Here is a 24,279-nt window from a genome sequence, read left to right on the forward strand (position 1 = left end):
GGGGCTGCTTCAGAAATCTCTGAAATGCCTTCCAGGACTTTTCCCATTGTCTTGGATATTAGCACTTGGCTTCCTTTTAGTCATGCTAATCTAGCAAGTGGTTGCTCCACAGCCCACTTGAATTCCTCTCCTGAAAATGCTCTTTTTTCCTCTATCACACGGCCAGGTTGTGACTTTTCCAAATTTTTACACTCTGCTTCCATTTTAAATATAGGTTCCAACTTTAAATCATTCTTTTGCTCCTATATCTGATCCTGGCTATTGGAAGGAGCCAGGCCACATCTTGAATGCTTTACTATTTAGAAATTTCTTCCACCAGATACCCTAAGTCATCACTGTTAAGTTCAAACTTCCAGAGCCCTAAGACATGGACACAATGCAGCTAAGTTCTTTGCTAAAACATAAAATGGGTGACCTTTGCTCCAGTTCGCAATAACTTCCTCATTTCCATCTGAGACTTCATCAGTCAGGACTTCACTGTCCATATCTCTATCAGCATTTTGGTCACAACCACCTAACCAGTCTCTAAGAAGTTCCAAACCTTCCTTTGTCTTCCTGTCTTCTTTTGAGCCCCCCAAACTCTTCTACCCTCTGCCTGATACCCAGCTCCAAAGCCACTACCACACTTTCAGGTATCTTTATATCAATGTCCCATGCTTCAGTATCAATTTTCTGTATTAGTGCATCCTTGTGTTACTATAAAGGAATATCTGAGACCAGATAATTTAAAAAGAAAAGAGGTTTAACTGGCTCACGGTTTTGCAGGCTGTACAAGCATGGTATCAACATCTGCTAGGCTTCTGGTGAGAGCTTCAGGAAGCTTACAATCATGGTGGAAGACAAAGTGGAACCAAGAACAACATGTGGCTAGAGCAGGAGCAAGAGAGAGAAGGGGGAGGTCCCAGACTCTTTTAACCAATCAGATCTTGCACGAACTAACTGAGCAAGAATTCACTCATCACCAAGGGGATGGTGCTAAGCCACTCATGAGGGATTCTCCCCCATAACCCCCGACCAGACCCCATCTCCAACACTGGGCATCACATTTCAACATGAGATTTGGAGGGGACAAACATCTAAACCATATCAGACAGGGAGTGCACTCTATACAGATGAAGAAGCAAGTGCCAAAGTTCTGAGGCAGGAACACGTGTAGCATACTTAAGGAGCACCAAGGAAGCTGATGCTACTAATATGAAGCATCAGAGATAAAGTGAGACAGTCAGAAGCAAGCCAATCCCATAGGCCTGTGTAGACTATTACTATTTGAGAAATTGAGGTTTTACTCTACATGAGACAGGAGATAACTGATGGTTTTTGAATAAGGAGTGACATGATCTGACTTCTATTTTCAAATATTCACTCTGACTGCTGTGTTGTACTAGACTATAGGGGGTGGAACAAGGGCAGACACAGAGAGACCCATTAGACCGGAGGCTAGGTGATACTCCACACAAGAGATGAGGGTACTCTGAAACAGGGTTATCAGACAGAAAATGGTAAAAAGGTATATTCATTTCTTATAACAAAGTACTGCAAATTTGGTGATATAAAGCAAAAGACATTTATTCTCTCACAGTTCTGGAGGGCAGAAGTCCCAAATCAGTATTGTTGAGCCAATATTTAGGTGTCAGCAAGGTGCATGCCCTTCAGAAGCTTAGTGGGGAATCTGTTCTTTGGCTCCTGCAGCCTCTGCTGGATGTTGGCTTGTGGTTGCATCACTCCAGTCTTCAAGGCCAGCATCTTCTCATCTCTTTTCTCTCTCTTGCCTCTCTCTTCCTCTCTCTCTGCTCCATCATCCCCTTCTCCTCTGTATCTATCAAGACTCCCTCCACCTCCTTTTTATAAGGATACATGTCATTGTATTTAGGTCCCGCCTGAATAATCCAGGATCATCCCCTCATCTCAATATCCTTAATCACATCTGCAAAGATGTCCCCCCCTCCCTTTTAAGTAGCTATATAAAATAACGTTTACAGATTCCAGAGATTAGGATATGAAAGTCTTTTGGAGAGCATTTTTTCAGCTTATTATAGAAGGGATTCATTATAGAAAATGAATTTTTTTAAAGGAATAACCTGTAGGATTTTTAGATTACTTTTTGAGTGGGAGAGAAAGAAATAAGGTGACCCCAAAGCTTTTGGTCTTTGCACTATTTCTCAGAGGAAGATTCTGGAAAAATAGGTTCAGATAAGAGGATGAACTCAGTTTTGGAGATGTTAAATGTGAAAACCCTATAAAATATACAAATCGTGCTTTAGTAGGGAGTTAGACTTAAGTCTGGATTTCAGAGAAGGTCAGACAGGGCCTATACAGTTGTGAATCATTGGTATACAGGTAGAATGTAAAGCCATGAGACAAAGTGAGGCTACACAGTGTGGCAGCCTGAAACTGTGTTAAGTTGGCTAAACTGTAATTACATGTCCAGAATTTCTTTCCTTGTACGGTTATACATTAGCATTGACCAAGAAAGAACTTCGCATGAGACTGGAAGGTAGAAGTGAAGCAGCCGCCATTGTTCTTCCAGGGGTGTCTGATTAGATACTCAGGGAGACAGACAGAGAGGGGTGGGGGACTCCAGCCTCTCGGTCTTCCCCACACTGCATCCAGCTTCTCCTGCGACAACAGAAGCCCCAGGCCCACCAGCCAGCTTGGCGGCAACAGCCTTCCCGGACATCTATGTCTCTCCTTCTCAGTCCCACTTTTGCAGCTGGGTGTGCCTTTGGAAGCACAAACTCATCCGCCCACCCCAGTGCTTCAGGAGGGCTGGTAGTGACTTTCCTCTCATCTCTTCAACTCCCCCTTTCAGACTCCTCCTTGCCTAGCTTCTTCCACAATTGTATGAGGTCTTACTCCAATAACAAGCCCCATTCAGTAATACTCATCATGATTCTGCTTCCCTGATTAAACCCTGACTACCTGTACCTATGGAGTGAATCTAGATGGTGACAAGTCTGAGAACTGAATCCTGGGGCACCCCAAAGTTTGGAAATGAGAGAGAAAAGGAAGAATCGAGGAAGGAAACTAAGCAGGAATGATCAGTGGGCAGAAGATCCTGAAGCTTATACAATTTTGGCATCCATCTTAAAGAAAAAGTATATAAAATTAAAATTAAATACAAATATGAATATACATTTAGAATGGGAAAAATCACATCAAATCGCAGTTTTTAAAAGCTGACAAATATAATAAATAATGTGAAGGTCCTTTAGGTCCCACCTGGATAATCCAGGACAATATTCTCATGTCAAGATCCTTATTTTAATCACATCTGCAAAACTCCTCCCCTCTTTAAAAATAGCTATTTAAGGTAACATTCATAAATTCCATAATATTTTTAATTATTTAACTGCCTGATACACTCCTACATTTGTATCTTTACATATTTGAGCTGCATACTTTTAAAATAACTCTTTATATTTCAGTTGTTTTTTACTGTTATTTTCTATAAGGAAAGTAGAAAAATAATCACTTTTCCTTCTGGCATGATTGAGCACAGTTTTTAAATTATTCTTAGCTTGTAAGCATAAAATGCATAAAATCAGTGTCTTCACACACAAACTTCCTTGGTGTCTATAGTCCTGATAGACTTTAAGCAATCCTTAATTAAAACAACCTGATTCAAAAGTAAGCAAAGGACTTAAATAGACATGTATTAGTCCCTTTTCATGCTGCTGATAAAGACATACCCAAAACTGGGAAGAAAAAAAAGAGGTTTAATTGGACTCACAGTTCCACATGGCTGGGGAGGCTGCAGAATCATGACAGGAGGCAAAAGGCACTTCTTACATGGTGACAGCAAAAGAAAATGAGAAAGAAGCAAAAGCAGAAACCCCAATAAACCCATCAGGTCTTGTGAGACTTATTCACCATCATGAGAACAGCGTGCGAAAGACTGGCCCCCATGATTCAATTACCCGCCTGGGTCCTTACCACAATATGGGGGAATTCTGGGAGATACAATTCAAGTTGAGATTTGGGTGGGGACACAGCTAAACCACATCATTCCACCCTGGCCCCTCCAAATCTCATGTTCTCACATTTCAAAACCATGATGATCCAGGATCATCCCCTCATCTCAATATCCTTAGTCACATCTGCAAAGAGGTAGTCCCAGTAGGGATTCTGTGTGGGGGCTTCGACCCCACATTTCCCTTCCACACTGCCCTAGCAGAGGTTCTCCATGAGGCCTCCACTCTTGCAGCAAACTTTTGCCTGGACATCCAGGCATTTCCACACGTCTTCTGAAATCTAGGCAGAGGTTCCCAAACCTCACTTCCTGACTTCTGTGTACCTGCAGGCTCAACACCACATGGAAGCTGCCAAGGCTTGGGGCTTCCACCCTCTGAAGCCACACAGCCCGCGCTGTACATTGGCCTCTTTCAGCCATGGCTGGAGTGGCTGGGACACAGGGCACCAAGTCCGTAGGCTGCACACAGCACAAGGACCCAGGGCCTGGCCCACAAAACCACTTTTTCCTCCTGGGCCTCCAGTCCTGTGATGGGAGGGGCTGCCATGAAGTTTTCTGACATGGCCTGGAGACATTTTCCCCATGGTCTTGGGGATTAACATTAGGCTCCTTGCTACTTATGCAAATTTTTGCAGCTGGCTTGTGTTTCTCCCCAGAAAATGGGTTTTTCTTTTATATTGCATAGTCAGGCTGCAAATTTCCCAAACTTTTATGCTCGTCTTCCCTTATAAAACAGAATGCCTTTAACAGCACACAAGTCACCTCTTGAATGCTTTGCTGCTTATAAATTTCTTCCATCAGATACCCTAAATCATCTCTCTCAAGTTCAAAGTTCCACAAATCTCTAGGGCAGAGGCAAAATACCACCAGTCTCTTTGCTAAAGCATAACAAGAGTCACCTTTGCTCCAATTCCCAAAAAGTTCCTCATCTCCATCTGAGACCACTTCAGCCTGGATTTTATTGTACATATCACTATCAGCATTTTGATCAAAGCTGTTCAACAAGTCTCTAGGAGGTTCCACACTTTTCCACATTTTCCTGACTTCTTCTGAGCCCTCCAAACTGTTTCAACCTCTGCCTGTTACCCAGTTCCAAAGTTGCTTCCACAATTTCAGGTATCTTTTCAGTAACTCCCCACTCTACTGGTACCAATCTAATGTATTAGTTCATTTTAACGCTGCTGATAAAGACATACCCAAAACTGGGAAGAAAAAGAGGTTTAACTGGAATTACAGTTCCACATGGCTGGGCTGGGAGGCAAAAGGCACTTCTTACATGGTGGCAGCAAGAGAAAATGAGGAAGACACAAAAGCAGAAACCCCTAATAAACCCATCAGATCTCATGACACTTATTCACTATCATGAGAACAGCACAGAAAAGACCAGCCCCCATGATTCAACTACCTCCCCCTGGGTCCCTCCCACAACATGGGGGAATTCTGGGAGATACAATTCAAGTTGAGATTTGGGTGGGGACACAGCCAAACCATAACCATATCAAGACATGTCTCCAAAGAAGATATACAAATAACCAGTATGCACATGAGAAGATGCTCAACATTACTAATCATTACGGAAATGCAAATCAAAACCACAATGAGATATCATTCACCCCCATTGGGGTGGCTATTATTTTTTTAAAAAATCAGAAAATAACAAGTGTTGGCAAGGATGTAAGAAATTGAAACTCTTATGTGTTATTGGTGAAAATGTAAAATGGAATAGCCAATGTGAAAAATAGTATGGCAGTTCCTCAAAAAATTAAAAATAGAATTACCATATGATCCAGCAATTCCACTTCAGGGTATATACCCCAAGGAATTGAAAGCAGGATCTCAAGGAGATATTTCACACCCATGTTATTTACAATAGCTAAAATGTGGAAGCAAGATAAGCAATATGTGATGTATGCATACAACGGAATATTATTCAGCCTTTAATAGAAAGGAAATTCTGACATGTGCTATGTGGATAAAACTTGGGGACATTATGCTAAGTGAAATACGCCAGTCCCAGAAAGACAAATACTGAATGATTCCACTTATATGAGGTACTTAGAGTCATTAAAATCATAGAGACAAAAAGTAGAATGGTGGTTGCCAGAGGTTTGGGGGAGGGGAGAATTGAGAGTTATTGTTTAATAGGTATGGAGTTTCCATTTCACAAGACGAAAGAGTTATGGAGTTAAGATGAAGGAGTTATGGTGGTGATGGTTGCACAACACTATGAATTTACTTATTTATTTTTAATTCTTTATTTTATTTATCTATTTTTTTGAGATGGAGTCTCAATCTGTCGTCCAGGATGGAGTGCAGTGGCACCATCTCGGCTCACTGCAACCTCCGTCTCCTGGGTTCAAGCAATTCTCCTACCTCACCCTCCCAAGTAGCTGGGATTACAGGCGCCCGCCAACACGCTCAGCTAATTTTTTGCATTTTTAGTAGAGATGGGGTTTCACCACATTGGCCAGGATGGTCTCAAACTCCTGACCTCAGGCGATCTGCCTACCTCGACCTCCCAAAGTGCTAGGATTACAGGTGTGAGCCACCATGCCCGGTCTTTAATTCTTTTTTAAAAGATTTTTTAAATTCTTTTTGTAGAGATGAGGGTCTCACTATGTTCCCCAGGCTGCTCTTGAACACCTGGACTCAAGTGATTCTGCCACCTCAGCCTCCCAAAGTACTGGGATTACAGGAATGAGCCACTGCACCTGGCTCCTGAATATATTTAATACCACTGAAAAAAACACCTAAAAATGGTTAAGATGATAAATTTTATGTTCTGTGTGTTTCACCACAATTTTTAAAATTAGACAGAAGTATATAGTACATATTTAATTGTATTCCTTTGTACTCCTGATAAGAGAGAACTTCCATTCGGATGAAGCATCAAATAATTGAATTTTACAAAAAGAGCTTATAATTTTACATATCTGATGCTGAGAAGAATTGTCTACAACTACTTTTCAAACCTTGTTTCCCTTTCACTCTCACACACTTCCAGTGCTGCGTACTATATGCCACATTGATAGCAGGTTTTCATTTCTGCCCTCCCACCTTTGCCTCAATTCCAGTTAAGCCAGTACCCTGGGCAGTAGGAGAACTCCTCCAAGCACTCCTACTCCAGAGGGATAGAAAAAACTCAGCCACCCACAGGAGAAACTGCAAACCACATAAATACATCCCACTAAACCCAAACTAAACATATCTCCAATTCAACTTAATTCAATCTCCAAAATACTTACAGTCATTCTAATATTCCAATACCATCTCACACAAGGGCAAGTTTTTAAGTTTCTAATATGGAAACTTTCAAATTATATAAAAGTAGACAGAATAGTATAGTATATTCCCAGGAACCCCTACACCCAGTTTCAACAATGATGGATTCATGGCCAGTCTTGTTTCCACTGTACTCCACCCGCTTTCTCCTTTCCTCTGCAGCTTTACAGCAATTTCTACATATTACAGTATTTTGTCTATCAATATTTCCATATGTATTTCTAAAATATAAGAATTCTTTGAAAATAACAATGCCCTAAACATACTTCAGCAAACATGATTAATAATGTCTGAATATTCTCAGATATTGTATCCAAATCTCTAAGGATCTCACGAGATGCCATACATTTATTTTTATGGTTTGTTTGAATCAGAATTTAAAGTTGTGATTAATTGATATGTCTCCAGTTTTTTAAAAATCCATAGATTTCTTATCTCTTTTTTGTAATTAATTTGTTTAAGGAATCAGATTGTTTTCTCTGTAGAGTTTCCCACAGTCTGTATTTTTCTAACCAAATCCCTATGCGTCATGTATTTTTTGTGTTCTCTGACTGCTGAATTTCCTCTAAATTGGTCATTGCATTTAGAAGCTTGATAAGATTCTGGTTTGACATTTTTGGCAAGGTTGGGTGCACTTACTGTCTGGCTGTGTCTCTGTTTGATGTTAGAGGATGTTGATGATCAATGTGGCCTTAGGTTGACATCCCCAAAATAGACCCAGAGACAAGGATCACTGTGAACGTGACCATGTAGCACCTCAGGAGACCAGGAATGTGCTGCAGGAAGCAGAATAGGCAGGAGAGGACACCCAGCAAGAGCATGATCTCAGGCAAAATCCCAGAGGGCAGTTTCTTTCCGATCCACAGGGAAACTCAGCCGTGTAGGTTACACTTCAGAACTGCACTGACTCAAGGCAAGGGATCTAGGTTTTAGCATGCCTGTACTTTTCAGTGATTGCTCAAGAGTTTCTGCAGAGGTGGGCATTGTTCAGCACTAGCAGCTCTGTGTATGTCTGGAGCAGGTTGCACAAAACAGTAATGAGAGATCAGAAGGGTCAGAGTGGAGCTTCCAGATCATCTGCATATGAGGGGAAGTTTGACCAATTACGTTAAAATATCTTACTTTGCAAATATTCCAAAAAGATATGAGCATGTAAGCATATTCCTAGATGGGCCTTAGAAAGGGCCCATAACAGTGAGGGGCCCTGACACTTACGCTTCTTTAGCTTCAAGATAAATCCACCTTTGTAGTGAGGAAGAAAGAAAACAAGAGATTGTGGTGTCCCGGACGATAAGAAGAGAGTGTGTTTGAAAAAGAGAGTGATGATGTGTTTTAAGATCCTGCGACTCATCAGATCTGTTGGTCTTATTGCCTTTTCATTGTCCTTTGCCTACTTCGTGTCTTCACATTCCCCACTATCCAGCTTAGAGTTCATCATCCAGAATTAAAAGCCCTCTCAACTCCTTCGCCTCTGTTGATGGGTCAGGAAGATGAAGACCTTTGGATTTGGCTATGTGGAGATTATTAGAGACCTTCAGAAAAGTAGTAAAGGTGGAGTATTAAGAACAAAAGCCTAATCAGAGTGACTTCGTATAGAAATTGTAGGAGGAGAGAGATTGGAGAGAAGCAGAGATATCCCTCAATGTCCATGGGGGATTGGTTCTAGAACCCTCTTCAGATGCCAAAATCTGTGGATACTCAAGTTGCTGACATAAAATGGTGTAGTATCTACAAACAACCTACATATACTGCTGATATACTTTAAATCATCTCTAGATTATTTGTAATACCTCATACAAGCTGAGTGCTAGTAAATACTTGCCATACTATATTTTTTTATTCATGCTGTTTTTTATTGTTGTATTAAAAAAATTTTAGACTCAGGGTCTTGCTCTGTCACCCAGGCTGGAATGCGGTGGTACAATCATAGCTTACTGCAGCCTCAAACTCCTGCACTCAAGCAATCCTCCCATCTTGGCCTCCCAAAATGTTGGGATTACAGGTGTGAGCCACTGCACCCAACCTGGTTTTTGTTTTTTTGTTTTGTTTTGTTTTCTCTGCTTTTCAAATATTTTTGGTTCTCAGTTGGTTGAATCTGCAAATACAGAACCCTCGGGTATGGAGGGCCAAATGTATAGCACGTTTTTTCATGGGGTTTTGTTGAAATGGATGACAAAGTAATGACGTGATTGCCAGACAGAAATGTGGAGTTAAAGGTTTGTTTATTAGAAGATGGGGAAAGTAATATATTTGTCTGCTGAAGGGAATGATCCTATAGAAAGGGGTACAGAGGGTAGAATGGCTAGATATTTACTCCCAATTAAGTGAGAGCAGACAGAACCTATCGGACAAGTGGAAGGGTTGACCTGAGATAGGAACATTTAAGATTCATCCCCAACAACAGGAGGGACGCCAGATGGAGGTGAGTAGGTGGTAGATTTGGGAATGAGAGCAGAAGAAAGTTAAATAATGTCTTCACCTGAGATTGTAGAGAAGGAGGTGTGGCAGGCTTGAGGAAAGTGAGAACAGGTGTCTAGGAGAGCTAGTGAATTAACTAGCGAAATGTAGCAGGATTTCCATGCAGCTCTCGGGGCCCACATGAAGCTGTCAGTTATGAATTTAGAGTGAGGCCAACCAGCATGGCTGGGTGTTGTTCTTCAACCATGATCAGCTGTGGGCTGTAGGAGTGAATAGGCAAAGAAGTGGCTAGCCAAAGTTGAAGTTTTTCTAGGCAGGTTGGAGACAGAGGCAAAGGAGATGAGAGTGCTTGTAATTCTGGGTCATGGACTCTAAGCTGGATAATGGGGTGTGTGAAAACATGAAGTGATAAGGGACAGTAAAAAGGCAATAAGACCAAGAGATGTGATAAGTTGCGAGATTACTAGGTTTCCAGGAAGAGCGTGCTGGAAGGTGAACAATGAGTTCACTTCTACTTGAGATTGTGGAAATTGCAGAGTTAACGGTTATAACAAAGTCTAAGGTTTGGCCACGGCAGTGGACGGCTGAAAGAGAGTGGGTAACACATTATTGACACAGAGAAGAAACCAGGCTCATCCATATGGCTATTGTAATTATTGAATCACAAATTAATATCTTGTGGCCAATTACTAAGGAAGCTCATTCCTATAGCATCCGTGTCCCTCCCATCTTGCACAATTATCAAAAAGACCATTGTTTCTCAGTTAGTTTTAGCTGAAGCAGATCTTACAGGATGCTTTGTGAACAGTTTGCTCAATCAATGCAAATAAGACAACGTGGCAGGACACTGAGGCCCCGCACCAGGCAACTTGTGTCCTTTACATTATGCCTTTTGGAAATGAATGTCCTCAAGCTGTATAAATTTTAGTTTTGCCATTTACCTCCTAAAATATTACCACCTATAAATACTGAGACATTTTCAGTTTTTCATAGACGAGTTCATCCATCTGGTGCTGAGCTTTTCTCTACAGAAAGCTAAAATCCCTGTGGTCATCTACTGGCATTTGTGTCCATAGACTGGCTCTCCTTTCTTGTAACTATGGATGAACTCTGTATGCTCCTAAGGTCAGAATGTGCTCAGAACAAAGCCATTTATGACAGGAGGGAGCTACCAAGGGCCCTGGTACTTGATCCAGGGTCCTGGTGCAAGGGTCCAGCTTCTCACAGAGAAACCTCTAGGTCGTTTAGACTCACCTGTCTCTCACCAAGTCCTGGCTTTTGCCAAATTCTCACTGTTTTCCTGTCACATTTTTCAACTCTGCCCCACCTCTCTCCCTGTACTTTTTTGAAGCCATGGTTCTTCCAAAGAAATAAAAAATGTGGTTAAAACAAACATCTAGACAGACTCTAAGAATGATAAGCCTAAGACTCTAAGAAAGATAAGCCAAGTCTCAAAAACAACCAGAGCCTAGACAGGAAGGAGTGAAGGAAGAATGGTGAGCTTTGCTTTGGATGGTGGGAGTATCAGGTCCTAGGATGGAGAAGGTTGAGCTGGTGCGTGGATGGATATGACCTCAGTTTGGGATTTTTTGTTTGTTAGTTTTGAGGGTTTTTTTGCAAGATCATCTCACTGCCAGCATCTTCCAAATCACACTGGCAGGGGAAGGGAAAAATCTCAGGGAACCAAGATTCCCTGCTCTCTCCATAACCACAGCTCACATCATGACCTTATTGCAACTTTCTTCTTTATGGCACCTTCAACTGGCATCCATACCAGTTATGGCTGCGTTAGCTTGAAATGTTGCAGCCAAGATTGTCTCTTTCCCCATTCCTTGTCAGACTCTGACTTAGAATTAGTTTCTTTGGGATAGGACCTTACCAAATACTTCCAGGTCCTTATGGAGCACCCTGGGATAATCGTGCTTCCTTTGAGTATATTCAAACTCCTCTGCTTACCTCAGAAACCAAGTGCCCAGCATCCGTCTTCCATCTCAGAACATTTCTCTAGAGCTCACCTTCTTGCAAGGAACTGATTACCCATCCCTACTCCCCAAGGTCTCTAGTCATCATTTATAAATCTGAAACTCGTGGAGGAAGTCTCTTGCCCGCAGACCGAACGATGACATTGATTTCCAAGTACCTATCTCTATGACATTCTTGCTTGCCACCCAACTAAAGTGCTTTCCCTTTTCCTTGCATGGCTCTTTCCCTGTTGGCCTTTGGCTCTCTGGAAGGGCAATAAGAAGTGGCTTCGCTACTTCACATTCCAGAATATTGAGGACCCAGTCTATGAAGTCAATCCTAACATGAGCCTGAGGTTAAATATGGAGATGACCCTGACATCCAGAAACAGAATTTTCACCCGAAAATTTGTCTTTGAGGTACAATGAGCCACTGGATGAGACACAAAGAGCAGGACTGAAAACAGCTGTCTGTTGTTGTGTACCTAAAGTACAGTTTTCAATTCGCATTTGGAAATTGTGGCAATATACAATTTTTCTCTGATTTTTTTTCTTGTAACAGTAACATTCTTTTAATAAAATTATTGTAGAAAAATTGAAAAACAAAAAGTTTACAAAAGAAAATGAAACTACCTTTAATCCCACTAAACAGAAATAATTGCTGTTATTATTTTAGTGTATTTCTGCCTATGTGGAATATATTATTTAGGTTAATTTATATACACATAATATGAATTGTTTACTATTATAAATAATTTCAATTATTTCGCTGAGTTACACTGTGTCCCTGAGAATCCTAAAGAACCATGTTATGCTTCACTATGTAAACTCTTATATTAAAAAAAAAATCAGTGAACTGTTATCTGACTACTCCTACAGAAAAGTTATGGCAGATTCTGAGAGCAACTGAGCTGAGTACTGATCTACTCTCTACCACTTAGCAGCCCTATGACTTTGGTCAAGTTTCTTAAATCTTCTGTGCCTCAGTTTCCTTTTATTTAACATGGGGATAATAATATACCTACTTTAAAGAGTTGATGTGGCAGTTAAAGGAGAAATGGCATGTAAATTGTGTAGACCAGTATCTGGTATGCAGTAAGTAGTAAATAAAGATTATTAGCATTATTTTATATACATATATATATATATATATATTTTTTTTTTGAGATGGAGTCTTGCTCTGTCACCCAGGCTAGAGCCCAGTGGCATGATCTCTGCTCACTGCAACCTCCACCTCCCGGGTTCAAGCAGTTCTCTGCCTCAGCCTCCTGAGTAGCTGGGATTACAGGTGCCCGCCACCAAGCCTGGCTAATTTTTGTATTTTTAGTAAAGACGTGGTTTCACCATCTTGGCCAGGCTGGTGTTGAACTCCTGGCCTCGTGATCCACCTGCCTTGGCCTCCCAAAGTGCTACATGAGCCACCACACCCAGCTGGCATTATTATCTTTATCTTACTGCAAGGCTTCTTTAAAAATGAGTGAGTGGATTCATAATAAAGCACTGATCCTGTAATACAACTTATATAAAGGTTGATAAGAGTTGAGGATGAACAGCAAATTATTCAAGGTTTTAGTGAATTGAGAACTGAACAGCAAAAATTTCCTGAAGGCCATATAGTGTAATGGTCAAAAGCATGAGTTTTGGATGAAAACAAAGATTTGTTTTCCCAATTCTTAATAATAAAAATAAAAATGTATGTAGTCAAAACAAAGGGCTAGGCATTATTCTCAGAGCTTTGCTTGTATTAGCTCACTTTAGCCTTGCAATAACCATAATATATAAGTGCTATCACTAGTAGGAAACAGGAACAGAAAGAGGTTAAGAAATTCATAGCAGACAACAAGGCTAGTAAAAGGCAGAGCTAGAATTTGAACTCAGATGACCTTATTCTAGAGCCTCTGCTTTTAATTATTGTTATGTTGTTGTATATTTGAAAAAGTTATTTAATATCAGTGAGTCTCTCATTCGATTGTAGTCTTTTTCTTATGGATTTGACAGAATTATTTGTATATTCTTGATAAAAGCCCTTTGCTCATTATATGTATTGTGAATATCTTATCTTACTCTTCTGCTCACCTTTTAACTATCTTAATAGGTCTTTTGATGAATGAAGTTTTTTATTTTAATGTAAGAACACACATCAATATTTTCCTATACAATTAGTGTATTTTGTACCTATGTTATCTTCTAGAAATATGCATCTTGATCCCTACCTCATACCATATCAAAAACTAAATTCCAAGCAAATTGTGATGTTGGTAGAAGATAAGCCATCACAGGCTGGGCATGGTGGCTCATACCTGTAATCCCAGCACTTTGGGAGGCCAAAGCAGGCAGATCGCTTGAGGTCAGGAGTTTGAGACCAGCCTAGCCAGCATGGTGAAACTCTGTCTCTACTAAAAATACAAAAATTAACTGGGCATGGTGGCACATGCCTGTAATCCCAGCTACTCAGGAGGCTGAGGCAGGAAAATCACTTGAACCCAGGAGGCAGAGGTTTCAGTGAGCCGAGATCATGCCATTGCACTCCAGCCTAGGTGACAGAGCAAGACTGCATCTCAAAACAACAACAATAACAACAAAACCATCACAATAATTGTGGTTTAAGAATAAGTTTACAAGCTTTGTTCTTCTTTAGGCTGTCTTCCCTATTGTTGAGTCTTTGCATTTTCAAATAAAGTTTAGAATCAGTTTATCAATTTCCACAAAATGATCTACCAGGATTTTGATTAGAATTCCATTGAACCAACAAATTAATTTGGAAAGAATTACAATTTTACAATATTGTCTCTTATAATATTAGCTCTTCCAATCCATGAACATAGTAAATCCTTCCATTTTTAAAGGATATTCTTTAATTTATTTTAATGACACAATATAGTTTTTTTGTATGGCAGTCTTTAAAATCTTTTACTAGATTTATCCCTAGACATTGATGTTTTGAGTTGCTTTTGAAAATGGTGTTATTTTATGTTTTATTGTACATTCAGTACAATGTTGAGTAGAAGTGGAGATATCAATAGTAGGCATTCTTGTCTTATTTCCAATCACAGGCAGGAAGTTTACAATATTTCACTATTAAATATGATGTTGGTTATAGGTTGTAGGCACTCATTTTTACCTTTTTTTCCCTACTAATTTTTCTACTATTTTCACATCCATTCTCTATCTTCTGTAAATTTCTTAAAAGTTCTTGTCTGCTCTTCTTATCTCTTACATTCTCTTCATTTCCTTGGGCTTATCCATTTTTCATATCTTTAATTTTAATGAGGTTTTAAGAAGGAACCAAGATAAGCATGTGTTCAAGCTACCATGCTTAATTAGGAGTCCCAGAAGGCTACACATGAAACAATCTTTTTTATAGTTGAGAAAGTTTGACTTTTTAAATTATTAGTTTCTTAATTGACAAATAAAAATTGTATATATTTATAGTGTACAACATGATGTTTTGCTGTACGTATACATTGTGAAATAACTAAATCGAGCCAATTAACATATCTATTACCTCACATACTTATCTCTTTGTGTGTGTGCTGAGAACATTTAAAATCTATTCTGAGCAACTTTCAAGTATACAATACATTGTTATTAACTATAATCCCATGTTGTACAATAGATCTGCAGAACAGATTCCTCCTAACTGAAGTTTTGTATCCTTTTACCAACTTTCCAGTCTCCTCTCCTCAACCCTGAACCTTGGTAACCACCATTCTACTCTCTGCTTCTGTGAGTTCCATATTTAAGATTCCACATATGAGTGAGATCATATAGTATTTGTCTTTCTGTGCTTGGCTTTTTCACTTAGCGTAGTGTCCTCCAGTTTCACCCAGGCTGTCATAAATGATACGATTTTTAAAATCAACTTTTTAACTAAGGTGAACTTGATTCACTGAATGAAAATTCTGCCATGTTTCCTAAAATCCTGCAGATTTTAAAAATGTTTTCTTAATCCTCATAGATTTGAAAAAAAATGTAGGAAACAGAAATATGTTATACACATAGAATTGTAGCTTCCTTAAGTGCTAAAATAATAAAGAAATTTTATTTTACAGTAATTGAAATTTAACTTTGAGGTGCCATAAGCCACTTTTATCCCAAATGGTTTTTCTTTAATAAACATTCTGCTTTTCTGCCAAGTTCAACTTTCCACTTAATGCAAGAATCCCTTTAAACACCCCTGAGTGATGTCTATCTAACCTTTGCTTAAATTCATTCTACGCTGGTGAGTTTATTACTTCTCCCATGGATAGAGACAAATACTTATCTTATTTTCACACAAAAAGTAGTATCACTTAGGTTTGCATTATACTGCAAATAACAGAAGAAACAACTAAACATTACCTTAAAACAGGAGTTCCATTCTTTTCATGTCAAAAAGGATTCCAGAGTTAGGTCATCCAAGGTTGGTTTGGCAGCTCCATGGTGCCAGGGGTAACTCACCCTATTTTGAGCTCTGTCCTCTTTCATCCGAGACCATGGCCTTCAGCTCCATTTTTGTGAGATGTTTCCTACACCTCCAGGCAGTGCTTCTGCAGTCAGGCCCAGTGAAGTGCCTGGTGAAGTGGAGAAAAAAAAAAGCATGAGCCTTTGAGATAGCTCCTTTATAAAGAGCTTTCCCAACAGCCCCACTCGGCAACTTCCTCTTACATCTTATCGGCCAGACTACTCCACTTGGCCACCCCTAGCTGCGAGGGTTGAAGTCAACATTTTATCGGGCATATTACCACCCTGAACAAAACTGAGGTTCCACTAGCAAAAGAGACAGGGACAATGAATTTGAGTTGGCAACGAACAGTGTGCACCACAAAAGCTTATTCTGTTTCCCCATATTCCCATATTCATTCCTTCCCACCTTGAGAGAAGAACAGTCAGAGGCTTCGGCAATAGCTAAAAGCTCAAAAGACCAATTCAGAACTGCATGGGAACTAACAGGCACAGGAGGTCAAGTCAAAACTAGAGGAATCACAGCAAACATACAGGGAAAGCAGGGCTGGCTCCGGCCTGCCCTGGGAAGGGAAGCTTCACAAAAGAATCTGTGAGGACTTCCAGCTGCTCTGGTAGAGCTGGGAGGCTGGGAATGGGCGAGATCCAGTTGAAGAATTAAATAGAAACAGCTGTTGGCTGCCTTCACCAGCCCTGAGGCGAGGGCTCATGCACATTCAGTGGAACGATTCCGTTTGATCCATACACATGTAAAAATCATTGCCTCGTTCACTTTCTAAGTGCTTGGAATTATTCTTTTCCTATTAAAATTTACATTCACTAGGGCAACACATGCTTAGCAGCCAGGACTTGCAGAAGCATCAAATGCAGTACAGATAGGCATACTGTGCTAACTTACCACCCATTACTTTAGGAGGTTCATTTTTTTGGTGGCCTGTTACATACCTTTACCTTGTGCTGGACTCTGAGCTGAGCACATGGTTTGTTACATCGTTTGTCCTCATGATAACCTTAACATTAGTTATTCCAGTTTTAAAGAGAAACCTGGGGCTCCAGAGGAAGCAGTACATTTTCCAAGGCCTCCCAGACTGTGGGTGGCAAGCCCAAGGTTCATTTACAGGTCTGATTCTGAAACCACATGCATGTAACAAAAGGCCTCTACTTGCTGCCTTGAAGCCAGAAAGGAGCTAACCTCACTTCCTCATCTACAGAAGAGAACACACGCACACACATACACTCACACACACAGCCCAGAGGTGTCAAAGGACCTGCCCAAGGTTGGCAGCTAGAAAAAGCATTGGAGGCTGGGCACAGTGGCTCACACCTGTAATCTCAGTACTTTCAGAGGCCAGGGCTGGAGGATCATTTGAGGCCAGGAGTTTGAAACCAACATAGTGAGACCCTGGCTCTACTTAAAACTAAAAAACTTAGCCAGGTGTGGTGGAACATGCCTGTAGTCCCAGACACTCAGGAGGCTGAAATGGGAGGATCCCTCAAGTCTAGGAGTTTCAGGCTGCAGTGAGCTATGATTGCACCACTGCACTCCAAACAAACAAAAAAAAGCAAAGCAAAAATTTAAACCCAGTCTCCCACATCCCTTCATTCCACCTCTTTGATACAAACTTGTAGCCTTCATAACTGATACCTGTAGTATTTTGGGAGGGCTAAGTTCCACTATTTGCCAGAGATGGACATTATTTCCAAACTTTAATGTTTCTTCAAGACATTTCGTTAGTCACATTAGCATGTTTACTTCCTAGACTAACAAAACAAATAGCTTTAAAAAGTTCACTTTGTGAATCTGTGATTAACTTGTGAAGAGTTAGGAGAAATTACCTGGGACTAGCTCTAGACACATTTCAGTTTTGCTAGTTAGCTGAAAACCAGAAATAAGACAAAACTTCTTTAAATCCACCTTAATAACCCTTTTACCTAAAAATCTCAGAGGAACTAGTGGGGACGCAAAAGGTGGACACTTCAGGAGACCAGGTGAGCCACTTCTCCATGGCTTTTCATTTCAATCATTATTTGTTCCTCAGGGAAGCCTTCCCTGACCACCTGTCTAAATGAAATTTCCCAATATAGCACACTTAGGATTCTTCTTCTGGCCACAACAGATTAACTGATACTGGCCTAGCCCTCCCGCAGTAAGCAAAAATAACACTGGACAAAATATATGAAATTACAGTTTTCAGACATTGGGTAAAAGGAGGCACAAGACTGTGGTCCCTGAGAGTCCCTTCATAACCCTTTCTGACTTTAGGCACTTTCCAGACTGTGGCACAGGGAGGAAGCCCAGCATAGCACAGCGTTGCTGCTGAACTGAGGAGACAGAAATTGGAACTCTGGATTATGGAGACAGTCAGAATGTGCAGGGCATGGTCCCACTGGGAGAGTGCTTGCAGAGGAGGAGTTGCAGATATCTGCATAGGGGTGTCCTGGAGGCTGTGGCTAAATACCAAGCTACTCCTTTGTAGGACAAGAAAGACTCCATGCGACTGAGCAAAGAACACTAGGGAGCTGAGAGTTGAACTACCGGAGCCTGAACGGGTCTGGAGATGCTCAAGTACTGATCAGCCAGAGTGGAGAAATCCCCAGAAAGGCTGCTCTAGATCCACCTAACAGGGCTTTAAACCAACCCTGGGAACTACCAAGATGATCTGTAAGGAAACGAACTGCCGGGCAGAACAAAATCCAACACTCTAGTACAGAACATAACAAATGTAGACATTCAACTCTGTAGCATTCATAATTTATAGCATACAATACATAACCTCTAGACATGTGAAGAAGCAGCAAGATACGACCTGGAACCAGGAGAAAAGTAGTCAACAGAAAGACCTTGAAATGACAGAGATGATGGGATTAGCAGATAAAGACTTTAAAACAGTTTTTTTTTTAATGGACTAAAGATTTGAATAGACTCTTCACCAAAGAAGATATATAGACATTCGCATATTAGCAAATTAGTAATTAGGAAAATACAAATTAAAACTACAATGAGATACTCCTACCTACCCATTAGAATGGTTAAAATTTTTAAAGACTGGCCGGGCGCAGTGGCTCATGCCTGTAATCCCAGCACTTTGGGAGGCCGAGGTGGGCAGATCACAAGGTCAGGAGATCCCAGACCATCCTGGCTAACATGGTGAAACCCCGTCTCTGCTAAAAATATAAAAAAAAAAAAAACAAATTAGCCGGGCGTGGTAGCGGGCGCCTGTAGTCCCAGCTACTCGGGAGACTGAGGCAGGAGAATGGCGTGAACCTGGCAGGCGGAGCTTGCAGTGAGCCGAGATCGCACCATTGCACACTAGCCTGGGCGACTGAGCGAGACTCCGTCTCAAAAAAAAAAAAAATTTAAAGACTGAGCATATCAAGGGCTGACAGGGATGTGGAGGAACTGGGACTCTCATATTCTTTTGGGGTGAATAAAAAATGGTACCACCACTTTGGAATATAGTTTGGAAATTTCTTTTTAAAAATAAACATACACCTACTAAACGATCCAGGCATTTCACACCTAGGTATTTACCCAAGAGAAAAGGAAATACATGTTCATACAAAGACTTATGCATGGATGTTTAAGCAGCTTTACTTATTAAAAACCGCCAAACAGAGAACAACCCAAATGCCCATTAACAGATGGATAGATACACAAATCGTTGTGTATGTCAAGCCAGGAGCTGTGTGTGAAAGGGCTTGAGATTTTATTCTGCTAGCAAGGCAACAAGGTATCTTGTCACAGTTCTATAGATACAGCCAGAAGACACAGGCTTTCTGGGTCAGAGACAAAAGACAGTTTATTACTCACAGCAATAGCAGTAGCCAGAGAAACATCATTGCATCATTTCTCTGAGCTGCAATCCCACTGGGTGACATGAAAAGGGCCAAGTGTTGCTGCACATGCAGTGGGGTGCATTATAGGAGAGGAAACCTTGAGATTCAGAAACCCTGACTTTGCACAGGGGCTGCTGGCAAACATGCTGCTACTCCTCTCTGGAGACAGGTGCCCCCACCAGGATTTCTGTGAAGAAAACTAAGTCAACGTTTTATTGGCTCTGGTTGTCAAGTGTATACCTTTCCTATTGCAGCATAACACATGATCACAGATTTAGCCATGTAAAACAACACCCGGTTATTATCTCACAGTTTCTATAGGTCAGAAGTTTGGGCATGGCAAGTGGGACTATTTGGGGTCTCACAAAGCTGAAATCAGGGTTTCGGCTGAGCTACATTCTTATCTGGAGCTTTAAGTTCTCTTCCAAGTTCATTTGAGGTGTTGGCAGATTTAGTTCCTGTGGCTACAGGATGGAGTCCCACTTTCTTGCTGGCTATTAGCCATTATTAGTAGTAGTAGCTATTATTATTATTATTATTATTATTATTATTAAACTATTAGCTCTTAGTCCTTGAGGCTGCCGTCAGGCCCTGGCCATGTGGCCCTTCCACAACATAGCAGTTCACATCTTCAAAGGCAGCAGAAGATCCCCCCTCCAGTCTGCTATGATGGCATCTTAGATAACATAGCCTAAGGGAGAGAGCATCCTATAATATTCACTGGTACTAACCCCACTCAAGGTGGGGGGATCATATACAGTCTTTACACTATGGGGCAAAAATATTGGGGGCCATCTTATGATTCTGCCTGTCAAGGAGAGGTAACTTGGAAGTCATAATTAAGCTTGAATATTTGCTTCACTGATTGGATTTGTTTTAACCTTAGTTGATAAACAGATAAGGATTCAAACTGAAAGCATTAATTTTCACTATACCCTCACAGACAATACTAGTAAAAGCCATTTTTGTCAAGCCACACCTATAATTAAAGGAACTGGACAATAAGGTTAAGCCCTGAATTGCTAGAGAATTTTCTGCTAAGCTGGTCTAGAAATTCTAGGCAATCCTCCATTGCATGGTAGTGCAGGACTATAAAAATGACTGCAAGCTGAAACTGTATTAAACACTCTTAATAGTCAAGGGGAAAAATTATGGTTGCTCTATGACCATTAAAATTTCTTGTAAGAATATTAAAATCTCTCTTACTGTTGGTTTTAAGTGTATAGGAAAATGAAAAAATAATGAAACTAGTATTTATTTAGTACCTTGTATTTCATTAGTAACAGCTTTATTGATATATAATTCACATACCATAAAACCCAAAGTACATAATTCATTAGTTTTTAGTACAGTCATCCCTTGGTATCTGTGGGGAATTTGTTTCAAGACCCTCTGTGGATACCAGAATCTGCAGATGCTCAAGTCCTTGATATAAAATGACATAGTCTTTGCAAATAACCTATGCATATCCTCCCATATATTTTAAATAATTTCTAAATTACTTACAATGACTTATACAATGTAAGTGCTATGTAAATAGATGTTCTACTGTATTGTTCAGGGAATAATGACAAGAAAAGTTGTCTGTGCATGTTCAGAAAAGATGCAATTTTTTTTTCTGAATATTTTTGATCCACTATTGGTTGAATCCACAGATGTGGAACCTACGGATATGAAGGATTGAGTGTATAGTCACAGAGTTGTGCAACCATCACCATGATGGAATTTCAAAACATTTTCATCACCCCTAAAAGAAATCCCATACCCATTAGCAGTCACTCCTTATTCCCCACTTCCAAAGCCCCAGGCAACCATTCATCTACTTTCTGTCTCTGTGGATTTGCCAATTCAGGATATTTTATAAAATCATACAATCTATGTGGTCTTTTGTGATTGCTTCTTTCACTTAGCATAATGTTTTCAAGGTCACCCATGTGGTAGCATGTACCAGCACTTCAGTTCTTTTTATCAGTGAATACAATTCCATTGTATGGGTATACCACATTTTGCTCATCCATTCAATGGACATTTGGGTCACAATCACTTTCCTCATTTCTGTCAATAAATTCACCTTCAGTACGTTTTTGTGGCTGCTTATCTGAAGCCTCTCAATGGTGGCTGTATCAACAGTTCCACCATGAACTATTTCTTCTGTAACTCCATTTATATTTGATTCAAGTTTCACTTACAGCATCATCACTTTTGGGCTTTTTTGCTGCAATTTCATCTTCGTTGGTCAGTTCCCTCTTTTGATTATCCATTGTGATGAAACGTCACAGGGAGACAAGAAGGCAACACAACTGCACACTTTGCTGTCTGTGCATGAACTGAGTAACAGATACACAGTGACCAGTCACTGATAGACTGAAAGTTGTATGATTGGTCACTGATCATGATGTGCATCTATTATTTGCATAGTGATTTGTGGACTGAAGAGCTAGCAGTGAATTGTGTACTTTATGCAGTTACTTAGGGCTAATATACCATGGTAATTTGAATGTGCTGTTGAGGGAAGGTGTTATTTAACTAAAGCATAGCGCTGAAATTCATGCATATCAGAACTGTGGGAAGTAAGGATGCCCTATTTTCTACTGGAATACAGAGGGCAGCTAAAAGTAGGTTTTGTCTAAGAAATTAGGATACAAAGAGTTTGGCATCTAGGTAACTAGAAACCACTTGAATAGGCTGATGCATGTTAATTAATTCCTTTATTTTGGATATACATTGGATTTTTGAAACCCTACAAACAAGTAAATCAAAAGCATTTAAGTCCATCATTGAAATACTCATGAAGGTGGCAGAGAAAGATTGAGGTTAAACAAAGAAGTCAAGTTCTCTCACAAAGAAGAAAACATCTCAGTTTCCATAGCTGCTGGGAGACATTGGAAAGAGACACGGTGCACAGTCAAGCTCCTCCCCCAGCCCCTTCCCTGTTCTCATGAGGGCTTCACCGATTTCCTCTAGCAGTAGAAACTCCAGACCACATCTCACTTGGCTGCTCTGGGATATCTGATATAATTTATACAATCTTCTAGAAATTCTCTCCCCCTTAACCCTGGTTCTCCTCTTTTTCCTCCTCTCTATAGTCCTTCTCAGTCCTTTTCACAATTTTCTTTTGCTCTATAACTCCAACCTTAGCCCCACATTTTGGTACTTGTCAGGGTCCCCCTTGTTTCTTTCTACATTTATATGCATCCCTTAGAAGAACTCATTAGCTCCTGTGGCTCAACTATCACTTGTCTTCAAATATTACTGACTGGGTACAGTGGCTCATGTCTGTAATCCAGCACTTTAGGAGGCAGAAGTGGGAGGATCACTTGAACCCAGGAGTTCAAGACCAACCTGGGCAACATAGCAAGACCTGGTTTCTCTATAAAACAAAACAAAATAAAAACAAATACTGATTATGATCATATATGTGCTCCACCCTGGTGAAGAGCTGGAAATGTCACCATGAATAAGACATTGTCCTTATTCTCAAACAGGCCATTGAAACATGAAGAAGGAAACCTCAACCACTCTTATGGGTACAAGTAGGAGAAACCCTAGCAGAGGAAGAAACATTGATCTGTGTCTATAATGGATGAATAAGAGAAAGATTGGGAATGGATGATAATAAAATTGCACAAGATTTCTAGGCAAAAATGTTATATCTCTATTGAAGGCTATAAAAATAGGCCTGAATAAATGGAGACACATCATGTTCATCATGTTCAAACTTGTCAATTCTTTTACTCATATATGTATTTGCTACACCTGTATGGTATTTGATACCATAAAAATGGTATCATGCTGTACATAGCCAGTTCAACTTGGTTTGTTTTCAGTCAACATTAGGTTTTTGTGTTCTAAATGAAAAGCCAGTGTATTTGTTAGTTCTTCACTCAGACAGTTATTTTGTTTCCTCTTGTTTTTTGGTCTTTTTTTCCCCATTTAGAGATAATAGGTGTTTCAGGCACAATTAAGGGTATATGTAAAGACCAGAAGGGAGAGAGGATACAACTGCATGTGGTTGAATAAGCTTAGCAAACATAATGAGAGAGGCAAATAGCAACAGATGAAGCTGGAAGCACAGCCAGGGACTATTTCACAAAAGACGTTACATGCCATGCTTAGCACTCCCATATGTGTCTGTTCAGCACAGAGCTTGTTTCTAAGTCCTGCTTATGCAAACCTCCATTGGACATTCCCTCCAGGTTGCATCTGGACACCTCACATTGACCATGTCTAGAATAAAATTTATTATCATGCCCTAAATGTCCTCTCCTCCTGGGTTTCCTACCTAAGCCAAAGTACCCATATTCACTCAGTGTCTAAGCAGGAATATCCACCACCTGTGACTTCTCCATCCCCCTCAGCCCCTACATC

At 40.3% G+C, this 24,279-nt stretch overlaps 1 protein-coding gene across 3 annotated transcripts in view; it reads right to left on the minus strand.

Moving 5' to 3' along the window:
* PIGN (phosphatidylinositol glycan anchor biosynthesis class N) overlaps positions 1–24,279 on the minus strand; it is a 291,867-nt gene that overhangs the window by 105,447 nt on the left and 162,141 nt on the right. For all 3 annotated transcript variants that reach the window (XM_055368740.2, XM_055368735.2, XM_055368738.2), the window contains one exon: positions 16,072–16,184. In XM_055368740.2, the coding sequence (XP_055224715.1) occupies positions 16,073–16,184 (112 nt within the window). In that variant the 3' untranslated portion in view covers position 16,072. The remainder of the gene's footprint in view (positions 1–16,071; positions 16,185–24,279) is intronic.

This window comes from Gorilla gorilla, chromosome 17 (assembly GCF_029281585.2).
Source record: "Gorilla gorilla gorilla isolate KB3781 chromosome 17, NHGRI_mGorGor1-v2.1_pri, whole genome shotgun sequence".
NCBI lineage: Eukaryota > Metazoa > Chordata > Mammalia > Primates > Hominidae > Gorilla > Gorilla gorilla.